The sequence below is a fragment of the Capra hircus genome, chromosome 5 (assembly GCF_001704415.2).
Source record: "Capra hircus breed San Clemente chromosome 5, ASM170441v1, whole genome shotgun sequence".
Lineage (NCBI taxonomy): Eukaryota > Metazoa > Chordata > Mammalia > Artiodactyla > Bovidae > Capra > Capra hircus.
In genome coordinates, this window is record NC_030812.1 from 95,912,059 (window position 1) to 95,924,369 (window position 12,311).

The 12,311-nt window shown below is 44.8% G+C and overlaps 1 protein-coding gene across 4 annotated transcripts in view; it reads left to right on the forward strand.

Annotated features, from left to right (window-relative positions):
• The window catches only part of DUSP16 (dual specificity phosphatase 16), a 107,409-nt gene that overhangs the window by 47,753 nt on the left and 47,345 nt on the right, over nt 1-12,311 (forward strand). For all 4 annotated transcript variants that reach the window (XM_018048468.1, XM_018048465.1, XM_018048466.1 and 1 more), the window contains exons 3-4: nt 9,697-10,287; nt 11,414-11,552. In XM_018048468.1, the coding sequence (XP_017903957.1) occupies nt 10,060-10,287; nt 11,414-11,552 (367 nt within the window). In that variant the 5' untranslated portion in view covers nt 9,697-10,059. The remainder of the gene's footprint in view (nt 1-9,696; nt 10,288-11,413; nt 11,553-12,311) is intronic.

Below are 12,311 nucleotides of genomic sequence, written 5' to 3' on the forward strand. Positions count from 1 at the left end.
ATGTCTGACTCTTTGTGACCCCATGGATTGCAGCATGGCAGCCTCCTCTGTCCTTCACTGTCTCTCAGGGTTTGCTCAAATTCATGTTCATTGAGTTGGTGATGCCATCCAACCATCTCATCCCCTGTTGCCCCCTTCTCCTCTTGCCCTCAGTCTTTCCCAGCATCAGGGTCTTTTCCAGTGAGTCGGCTCTTTGCATCAGGTGGCCGAAGTATTGGCGCTTTAGCATGAGTCCTTCTAATTGAATATGCAGGGTTGATTTCCCTTTAGGATTGACTGGTTTGATTTCTTTGCTGTCCAGGGGACTCTCAAGAGTCTTTGCATCACCACAGTTCAAAAGCACAGCCATACATGTTTGTGTATCCATTCTCCCCGAGACTTCCCTCCCATCCACGCTGCCGCATAATGTTGAGCAGAGTTCTGTGCTCTACAGCAGGACCTTGTTTGTCATCCATTTTAAATATATCAGCTGACCTCTTTTGAAAGTCCAGTGTTATAGTCACAAGTATGTGATTAAAAATTTAATTTTATTCACACCCCAGCATTATTAAATAATCCTTTGTAAGTCCTTTTGTGAAGTAGAGATTCAGCTTTTTACCTTGAGGGTAAACCTCAGTTTTCCTGTATCATTTATTCATCTTCTGTTTCTCCCAGACCGCCAGTTTTCTTGACAGCGCTGTTAAGGAGGACTAGATCCACTGAGGACCCAGGTCTGCATGGATGTCATGCCTTTTTTCTAATTTTTTTCATGCATTTTCCAGAAAGAAAAAATGGGAAAGAAAAGAATGTAATACATATTACATTTACTTCATCCAAGCAAAACTATTATGACATTTTTAATATATGTGTTTGCATGTTTATGGATATATGCACCCTGCATATATATGGGTGTTTGAGGTTCTGCTTTATCCACTGTTCTATACTTTGATTTTACTCTCTTTACGTATCATGATCTTCTCTCATTGTTGGTTGTTTACTTTGATCATAATGGTGGTAGTTTAGTCACTAAGCCATGCCTGACTCTTGTGACACTATGGACTGTAGCCCACTAGGCTCCTCTGTCCCTGTGATTCCCCAGGCAAGAATACTGCAGTGGGTTGCCATTTCCTTCTCCAGGCATCATCCCAGTCCAGGAATCGAACATGGGTCTCCTGCTTCACAGATAGATTCTTTACCGACTGAGCGACGAGGGCTTTTTGTCAGGAACACACACCTTTTATGTATGTAGTGGAATTTTGTTGTTAAGGGGAGGGTGAGCTAACTGGTGCATGAATAAAGATGATAAGTTTGTATTAGTGTGACCAACCCCGTGCCTACAGAAGTCTGGCTTACAAAGGCCTTGTGTGCATATTTGATATACCTCTGACAAGGAGAGCTCCTTGAAAACATTTTTCTTTATTTTAATGTGAAGCTCCTTTAAATGATTTCCTTGTTGTATGTGAAGTTGTTCAGTCGTGTCCGACTCTTTGCGACCCCATGGACTGTAGCCGACCACACTCCTCCATCCATGGGATTTTCCAGGCAAGAGTGCTGGAGTGGGTTGCCATTTCCTTCTCCAGAGGATCTTCCTGACCCAGGGATTAAACCTGGGTCTCCCTGCATTGTAGGCAGACGCTTTACCGTCTGAGCCACCAGAGAAGTCCTTGTTGTATAGCTGTATTCAAACATGCATCTTGTTTAACATGTCTTTGATGTTTTTACTACATTCTGTGCTATAAAGCCAAGATTCTCTTACTAGATACTACATATCTGTGGAGCTGGAGAATTGTATTAAATTAGCATTAAGAGTCGGAGAAGGCCATGGCACCCCACTCCAGTACTCTTGCCTGGAAAATCCCATGGATGGAGGAGGCTGGTGGGCTGCAGTCCATGGAGTCGCTAGGAGTTGGACACCACTGAGCGACTTCACTTTCACTTTTCACTTACATGCATCGGAGAAGAAAATGGCAACCCACTCCAATGTTCTTGCCTAGAGAATCCCAGGGACAGGGGAGCCTGTTGGGCTGCCATCTATGGGGTGGCACAGAGTCGGACACGACTGAAGTGACTTAGCAGCAGCAGCAGCAGCATTAAGAGTAATCTTTCTTGTTTAGTTTAGTCCCTCAGTTGTGTCAGACTCTTTGTGACCCCATGGACTGCAGTATGCCAGGCTTCCCTGTCCATCACCAACTCCCGGAGCTTGCTCAAACTCATGTTCATAGAGTCGGTGTTGCCAGCCAACCATCTCATCCTCTGTCCTCCCCTTCTCCTCCCGCCTTCAATCTTTCCCAGCATCAGAGTCTTTTCCAATGAGTCAGTTCTTCACATTGCACGGCCAAAGTATTGGAGTTTCAGCTTCAGCATCAGTCCTTCCAGTGAACACCCAGGACTGATCTCCTTTAGGATGGACTGGTTGGATCTCCTTGCAGTCCAAGGGACTCTCAAGAGTCTTCTCCAACACCACAGTTCAAAAGCATCAATTCTTTGGCACTCAGCTTTCTTTATAGTCCAACTCTCACATCCATACATGACTACTAGAAAAACCATAGCTTTGACTAGATGGACCTATGGCAAAGTAATGTCTCTGCTTTTTAATATGCTGTCTAAGTTGGTCATAACTTTTCTTCCAAGGAGCAAGCATCTTTTAATTTCATGGCTGCAGTCACCATCTGCAGTGATTTTGGAGCCCAAGAAAATAAACTCTGTCACTGTTTCCATTGTTTCCCCATCTGTTTGCCATGAAGTGATGGGACTGGATGCCATGATCTTTCTTATTACAGTGTTTCTTTTCATTTCTTCGCCAGATAATGCCCTAATATAGGAACCACAGCTTCTTCCTTTGTAGTTTTAAAGAAGGAACTATACTAAACTTTTTGTATATAAACTTTATATATATATATCTTATGTACATGTATCTTTTATATATATATGTGTCTTATATATCCGTGTATGTATATATATCTTCTTGTGTATATATATATGTATATATATACATATATCTTTTTTTAATGCTTAAGTTAGAAGTTCAAGTGGCTAAAAATGCTTCATTTCTAAAAGATATAACATAGTTCTGAAGAAAGACTGAACACCTGCCACATCTTTTCCTGGCGTTTACCCCATTCAGCATTACTCTGGTCAACATATATGCATTGGCCTCAAGCCCTGACATAGAGAACTAGTCTCCCAGGCATCCATGTAGCCGTCACTCACTCCCTCATGGTCTTTACTCAACCATCAGAGCAAGGCCTTCTCTGACTACTCTGTTTAAACTTTAACCGCACCCGCTTCCTTCCCTACTTAATTTTTTCTCCATAGCATTGATCACCATCTTTCATATGATGTTTTGTTGTTGTTTATTATGCATTTCTCATAATTAAATCAGAGGCTCCAGGAGGATAAGAGTTTTTGCCTCATTCATTTTTGCTGCATTTCCACACCGATGCCTGGCACCTATTAGGTACCCAGTAACCATTTGTGAATTGACTGAATGAGTTGCAGTGGTCTGGACAGATGCTCAGGAAAACCAAGATGTACTAATGACTCCCCATCTTATGTTCTGAGTCTCCTTTCCTGGCTGCAGCCCACCTTTATTGCAAATATCCTTCCAAAATGAGTTCTCCTTAGCTCTCAGATTAAATCAACCTCTGGGGGCTTCCCTGGTGGCTCAGTGGTAAAGAATCTGCCTGCTAATGCAAAGGACATGGGTTCTATCCCTGGTCCAGGAGGATCCCATACGCCTCAGGGCAGCTAAGCCCATGTGCCAGAACTATTGAGCCTGTGTTCTAGAGCCCAGGAGCTGCAACTGCTGAGTCCTGAAACTCTAGAGCTCGTGCTCCGCAAAAACAGAAGCTGCCACAATGAGAGGCCGGCACACCACAACTGGAGAGAAGCCCCCACTCACCGCAACTAGAGAGAAGCCCGAGAGCAGCAATGAAGACCCAGCACAGCCAAAAATAAACAAACAGTAAAGCAGCCTAAGGCCACATTTCTCTTGCTCAGCCAGTCCATCCAAGCATCCTTCATTCTCACTCCCTCAGGACCATCACTTCCAGTGGGGGACAGTCCTCGTTTTCAGGCAGGGCCCTGGGTGGAAGCATTAAATGCAGAAGGCGAATGCGGGAGCCCTGTGGCAGGAGTGTGTCTGGGATGGATACCTAGTGTGGCCGCGGGAGAGAGGAGGGGAGCTCAGGTGGTCAGGGAGGCGGGAAGCTAGTGGAACAGGCGACCGTGAACAGGAGGCTTCCATTGAGCCAGTGCCAGGAGTACGGTGGTCTTCATCAGTAGGACCTGGGTGAAGGCTTGTCACAGATCTGGACTCTGCCTGTGGGGGCCCGCATCTGAAGCAGAGGCCTTGGATTTAGTCTTGGCAGGATGGCTACTCTTCCAGCCTTTATCTGTGGATCCTTATTACTCAGTCGCTCAGTCATGTCCAACTTTCTGCGACCTCATGGACTGCAGCCCACCAGGCCTCTCTGTCCTCCCCTGTCTCCCGAGGTTTGCTCAAACTCACGTCCATTGAGTCGGTGATGCCTGTAAACATCCTTGAGATGCGTATAAACAGCTTGAGCCTCTCCAAGCATGGGTTCTTCCTTCTGCGCTGGGAGTTGCTGCAAGGTGGTTGGATTTTACGGTGCTGACAAGTGTGGTCTCCATGCCTAGTTCTGTCTAGACAGTGATTCAGGCAACCTTTAACCCATTATAGCCACCGCTAGTCAGGTTGGGACCTCTGCCTTGGGGTAAGAAAATACAGTCAAGGCAGGAATAGGTGACTGAAAGACACGTTAAGCTCATACTGCCTTCTTGGTTTTGCTGAGCACAGATTTTTGGTTTATTTTTGTTTCTCTGTTGAATATAATTTACTAGACCTCAGAATTTCTATCAGGGTTAACCCACAGCACATGAGGCAGACTAGCTTTAACCAATATAGAGCTAAGATGGCTGGAGTCCAGGACGGTCTTGCTTCCAGACATCATGGGCTGCTTTTTCCCCTTTTGAGTTTTTTCACTTTTTTTTTTTTTTTTTTTAATGAGGGGTGGGATGGCATGGGAGGTGGGAAGGAGGCTTAATAGGGATGGGACATATGTATACCTATGGCTAATTAATGTTGTTGTGTGGCAGACACCAACAATATTGTAAAGCAATTATCCTCCAATTAAAAATAAATAAATTTAAAAGAAAGGTCTATGTGAGGACTTTCCTGGCAGTTTGTTGGCTAAGACTCCTAGCTTCCAACACAGGGGGCCCGGGTTCAATCCCTGCTTAGGGAACTAGATCCCACGTGCTGCAAGAACCCACATGCCACAACGAAGACCCAGTGCAGCGAAATAAATAAATAAATAATTTTTTTAAAAAAAAGAGGAAGGTGAAATTCTTAAAAAATTCTGTTTGTAAATCGCTGCTGAAAGTCTATTTGTATCTTGTTGCCTATTTCTTTAGTTTTGTTGGAGGAAAAAAAATTAAGACCAGTTTGTAGTTTAATAACAGTAAACTTCTCACCTGATTTTATCCTTTCCATAATTTCTCTGAGAATCTGAACTTGAGCACAAGTCCACTGAGCAAGACTCAGTCTGGGGTTTGCTAAATACACTTGGGCTGCTGTGTTCCATCTGAAAATTTTTATTCCTGTTGACGTCTTAAAGAGATTTAGGATAAGATGAGCTTTTTGGTGTTGCAACAATCAAATACTGTGTTATCATCTTTTATTCATTTTTAAAAGAGGTTTTCCTTCTTAATGATGTATTTTTCTTTTATTATTTGGCTGCATCTGCTCTTAGTTGGGCACGTGGGATCTTTGACCTTCATGTGGGATATTTTAGCTGTGGTATGACCACAGCTGACCAGGGTGGTATGACCAGCTGTGGTATGACCAGTTCCCTGACCAGGGATGAAACGAGCCCCCTGCATTGGGAGCACAAAGTCTTAGCCACCGGGCCACGAGGGAAGTCCTGTGTGTATCTTTTAAATCCTTAGTCGCTTAGTGCTCAGTTGCTCAGTCGTGGCCAACTCTTTGCGACCCTTTGGACTGTAGCCTGCCAGGCTCCTCTGTCCATGCACTTTCCCAGGCAAGAATACTGGAGTGGGTTGCCATTTCCTTCTTCAGGGGATCTTCCCGACCCAGGGATCGAACTAGTGTCTCCAGTGTCTCCTTTATTGCAGGCAGATTCTTTACCTGCTGAGCCATCAGGGAAGCCCTTTTGAATCCTAATTGACACCAAAGATTTTGAGAGCAAACCAGTTACAAATGTGTTCCTGATCTCAGAGTGTTGACATTCTTCAGAAAGAGCAGCAAACGCAATATTGTTGGTTTCTGCCATACATCAACATAAATTAGCCATAGGTATACATATGTCCCCTCCCTCCTGAATGTCCCTCCCATCTCCCACCCCTCATGAAAATTTTGAACTTAGAGTTGTAGCACAGGGTAAAGACTTCCCCAGAATTCTGTAGCTGCAAGTAAATGAGGTTGAAGGCTACTGTTACCCCTCCCTCCACACCCCCTTGGCAGCCTCAGCCTCTTCTTAGTCACCTGGGATCACAGAAAATCAGACGTGCCCGTAAAGGTGCCGTCAGAGAGCTCTAATTGGCTGCAGTACAACTTGAAAGGTGTAACTTATCCTCAGTTCACCTTCATTCTTTGTTTCTGTTACGTCCTCATGTCAGGGCTGCTTTGACCAGACCTCTTCCTGGTAAGGAAAAGGGTCTTTTTCTGTCTTGGACTGCAGACTGTGGTCATTGTGTCTGGAGTGACTGTTTTCTTCCTGGTGGACCAGTTGGCCGCAAGCTGCCTTCAGCTTCAGTGATTTGGGCTTTTGGCTGAAGGGAAACAAACACAAGAGCTTTCTAACTCCGTTTTCACATTTTTGCCATCTTCTCTCTCCTTCGTGCCTGGATCTGCTAACCCAGATACTGCTTTGTCCCGAGTGACTTGCACCATTGAGAGGAGCCAGTCCGGCTCCGAGGCTCGGACCATTGTCCATCTGCTCCCTTTCTCGGGTTTCCACCTCCTGTGCTGCCCGGGCTCCCGCATGGACCAGACGCATCACTCCGTCTCATCGCAGCTTTGCTGCGGGAGCGGATTCTTAGGAAAATGGGGTTACCCGGGAGTAGGAGCCCTGGGAGGGGGACGGGAGTCAGGCTGTCTGAGCAGAGGTCCTGCCATGGCTGTGAACTGTGTCCCCCGCCAGGCAGGACGCGATTCAGAAACTCCCTGGGTAGGTGCTTTGCAAACAGACGTTGGTTGGTCAATGAGGACAAATGCTCTGCTCTGATTTCTTCACTTGTAGTAGAGATGACTTTTGTGCTTGACTGCCATTTAGGCTGTACTAAAAGCAATGCATTCTTGTAATGAAGATGAGAAACGGAGAAACCATGTATTACGTGGAGCTGATTTGTAAGATGTGAGGGTGGACGAGGTGGTTCCTCAGGTGCCTTCTGACTCCATGTGTGTCTTACTCTTGTGAGAAGGGGCACAGCCTGGCTGAAGCTGGACGAGAGGAACATGGAGTTTCTCTGTTTTTATCTGCTGAGGGATGTCTTTCACATTCCAGCTGCAAGGCACCTGTGTTCACCATTGGCATCTTTGCAGCATTCTCCTTCCTTCCTCTGTGTGGTGACGGGTTGCTTTCTGACTTAATCACTTGAGATTACTGAGATAATTTCATCCTCAAAACAAACTCTGTGGGGTGACAGAGCCGATGTTATATATCTGTATTTTGTATATGAGGAGAATGTGGTTGAGAGGTTAATATGATTTGTCCGAAGTTAAGGGCGAGACCTCTCCTCTCTCCATCCCACCTCTTCCTGCTTCTCCAGGCTTCAGTTCCTATTGGGTTGGCTAAAAAGTTTGTCGATCTTTTTAAGATCTTATGGAAAAACCCGAACGATCCTCTGGCCAGCCCAATAATTTGTAAGTCTGAGATTGGGAAACAGGACTCAGTGATGATTGAGAGGTTCTCAGTGCTCTCAGGACCCTTCATCATGTCCTACTCTCTGCAACCACGTGGACTGTAGCCTGCCAGGCTCCCTGTCCATGGGATTCTGCAGGCAAGAACACTGGGGTGGGTTACCATTTCCTCTTCCAGGGGATCTTCGCAACCCAGGGATTGAACCCATGTCTGTTAAGTCTCCGGCATGGGCAGATGGATTCTTTACCGCAAGCCCCACCTGGGAAGCCCTGAGGGGTTCTACTATCATTTAATCAAATATGAATTATTCAGTATCTTAAGTCATTTTTGGAACAGAATTTTACTTACTTTTAACAGTGTTAATTGAATATCTTATGTGCACAGCACTGTGGAGGTGAGAAATATAATACAAACACCTGCTGTCAGATAGTTTATCCTCTAGAAGTTGAATGCCAACAGTGGATGTCTCATTTAACGTAGCAGAGCATTTCCTATAAGCAGAGATGGACTGGGGAGATAGGAACATGAGGATAGTGAAGGTCAGGGTGAGGTCTAAGCGGTGGGCACAAAACTCCATTTAGTGTTAATAGGAAAAGGTCTGTCTTAGGAATTTAGGAAGAGTAGGGAGGCAGTCAGAAGGCAATGGCAACCCACTCCAGTATTCTTGCCTGGAGAGTCCCATGGATGGAGGAGCCTGGTGGGCTGCAGTCCATGGGGTCGCTAGGAGTCGGACACGACTGAGCGACTTCACTTTCACTTTCCACTTTCATGCATTGGAGAAGGAAATGCCAACCCACTCCAGGGTTCTTGCCTGGAGAATCCCAGGGATGGGGGAGCCTGGTGTGCTGCCGTCTATGGGGTTGCAGAGTCGGACACAACTGAAGTGACTTAGCAGCAGCAGCAGAGACAGTCAGGGACAGGGAAGCCTGGCGTGCTGCAGTCCATGGGTTCACAAAGAGTTGGACACGACTGAGTGACTGAACGACGAAAGGATAGGAAGTGTCAGGGCCACTGTTCAGAACTCTGTCTGCCTGGGTTGTTAGGTTTAGAGTCCACAGTGAAGCTGTGAGGTTTCCTGAGGCTGGGAGTCCATGAGATTCGTAAAAACAAGGTACAAGAAAAGGAGAACTGCGAGGTGCTGGGAGGGCACCAGGCCAGCGTCTTAGCTGTGGGTCTGCCGGGAGAGAAGCGAGAACATCACAGACCCCGGCAACAAGTTCAGCACTTGGTGTGACAAGCATATAGGTCATTCTGTCCCCCGTCTGCCTTAATAGGTGGCCAAAATTTACAGAACCTCCCGGGTTACTGCCTCTTCTCCCAGAGGGCAGTGTAACGGAATCTTCACAGCACACACACCCCCATTATCAGAAGAGCCTTTTTGTCCTGATAACACGGGATTGCTAACCTGATCCCTGGTTGCTCTTCTTTGTGCTCTTTTCAAGAAATAAGCAAATAAATGAAGGAACCCCATCTGGAATAAAGATACCCGAAGTGGCGTTTTATAGCTCTTTTTAATTTCATACCATAAGTCCATCAGTTCTGGGCCCCCAGGTGGTTACAATTCATGACTGTGTCTTCTTTTGTCATCCCTGAGTTTTTATATTTTGAGGTGAAAGTGAATTATCGTTAAGTATGTTTTCTGAAGCCATACCTACTTGTCCTTTGTTTGTTTGTTCACATGAAACAGTGCGTCAAGTATGGAATTAGATTAATGGAGTAAATATTATGAATCATACAGTCCCTCTAATCCGCTGCTCTTTCTCTCTCTGACCCCCGTGTTTTGTTTCCCGTCTGTCATTCTCTCTCGGTGTAGGCTTTTCAGCCCCGTGGCAAGCTGTTGGAGCGAGGGAACAGAGGTAAAGAATGATGTAATGCACTGGCCGCCCCAAAGCATCTTTTGTTGGAATGGTTATTCCAGTCATCTCTTTATGAATCAAATGTGAGGGGCTGCTTTGTGGACGGAGGCCTTTGCGAGAACACATCAACGGGAAAGAGAAAGAGACATTCACTTGGAGGGCTCTCGCCGAAAATGGGTTTAACTCTGCTCTATCCAGTCACCACCAGCCTGACCTCACACACTTCAGTACAATGGAGTGGCTGAGCCTTTGAGCACACCACCATTACATCATCGTGGCAAATTAAAGGAAGAGGTGGGAAAAGAGGACTTATTGTTGTCATGGCCCATGAGATGATTGGAACTCAAATTGTTACTGAGAGGCTGGTGGCTCTGCTGGAAAGTGGAACGGAAAAAGTGCTGCTAATTGATAGCCGGCCATTCGTGGAATACAATACGTCCCACATTTTGGAGGCCATTAATATCAACTGCTCCAAGCTTATGAAGCGAAGGTTGCAACAGGACAAAGTGTTAATTACGGAGCTCATCCAGCACTCGGCCAAACATAAGGTACATGCTTGCTTTTTTTCTTTTCCTTTTGAAAATAAATGAACATAGTGAATGGGGATCTATTTTAAATGAAGCCCCCTTTTTCAGGAGAGAACGTAATTTGGGGAAGTTTTGGTTGCTTTTTTTAAACTTTGGTACCTTATGATATCTCGAAATAATTCACTAATTCTAAATAGTGTCCCTGCTCAGAATTTTCCTGAACTGTACAGAAAGGTGTAACCTGTTTTAATTTGATCACGTGCTGTGTTTTCCTATTAATGTTAAAACAATTGTTTTATTAATTCAGTCACAAATAAGTTATGTTTAATACAATATTTTAATACTCAATTAGTAATTACATATAAATGTAATATTACATATGTGTTATTAACAATTAATACCTGAGCAATTGAGCATGCACAGCACATTGTTTTTTGTTGTTTACAAACATAATGAAAGGGAGTCATTGTTTTCAAGTGCCCTGGGAAAAGAAGTAGAAACTAATTATTTTAGAAGTACTTTTCATTTGTGGGAAGGTAATGATCAGAAGTTAAGGATCTTCAAGGCAAGTTTTTCTTAGGATACCAGAATTTCACGTTGTGATAGGCAAGGTGATTTCTTTTGTTCAGGAATAAAAATGAATTCATGCTTTAGCTCTACTAAACAACTGGTGTGTTACTATGCAGAAACCACTGTTTCTTCAGCTCAAGAGTCATTATGTTTGTGTTGCGTGCTGCTGTGTTGTGCATGCTTTTCATTCCCTTTTTACAGTGTTATGGATTTAAAGCTAAGGAGTTGTGAGCACAGTTACACAGAAGCATCATCAAGTTTGCCTTATGAAAGCTGATTTTCGCAAGCATTTAAACCATTTGTATGTCTGGTTTATCCAGTACATTGACCAGGTCTCATTTTTATTCAAATATTTTTAAATATATTTTAAAAACTTTTTAAAATTGGAGGATAATTGCCTTACAGTGTGCTGTTTCTGCCGTACACCAACATGAATCAGCTATAAGTCTACCTATGTCCCCTCCCTCTGATATTCAGGTTATGAATGAAGACAGGAAGCAGTTCACTTGCCCCAGTGGCAGCGATTTGGAGACTGTTCCTCACCCTCCTTCCTCACAGCCTCACGTTTACGTTGTAGGTCGACCTTGACTGCAGTCAGAAGGTTGTCGTGTACGATCAGAGCTCCCAGGATGTGGCCTCTCTGGCTTCAGACTGTTTTCTCACTGTCCTCCTGGGTAAACTGGAGAAGAGCTTCAGCTCTGTGCACCTGCTTGCAGGTAAGGCTTGGGGCAGGAGCGAGAGGACTCAGGATCTCACGAATCCTGTAAGCGGGCAGGATTCCACAGTGAGCTCAAAGCACTGATGGATGAAGCTTTGAGGTCATCACATTAAATGATTTTTTTGTAGCTTTTGACTGAATACGGTTGTTCTTCCCCATTGGCCAGTGCATTTTTTATTTCGCTCAAATGCCTCTTCATTCGCTGTTTATTAGCCAGAAGGCCACGCAGATCTGTGTGCCCGTACAGATGGCTCAAAGCCAGCTGCTTCTATCTGGGACTTTTTCTTTCACCTGCAGTCTGTGAACACAGCATAATCTGCATCTCAGCTTCCACCCCAAGGCAAGAACCCGACCAGTGCTCAATGTGAACCTTGGTTAAACTGGACTCTGGGTGATAAGATCGCCTGTCCTGGACATGTTGTACAACAAGATAGGAAGAGAATGTGCATAGAATATTTCTTCTAATAATTAGGGGGAGTATTTTCAAACTAATTTACGTATTTTTGTGTGGTTTGTTTTCACAACTAAGTCTCAACTTGCAAATGCTAAGCAACCAGATGACTTTATAAAGTACATGGTAAAGGCTGTTTTATATCTGCCCTCAAGGAGGGTGGTGTGGGAGTTCTGTCTCATTGAATTCCAAAGCCGACTGTTCATCCTTGGCTTCCCCTGTTTGGCAGATGGACCTAAGCCCTTCCACTCACATGGTCTCCCAGAGCGGGGAATAGAGTTTGACAGTGCGTGGTAACCTCTGCCA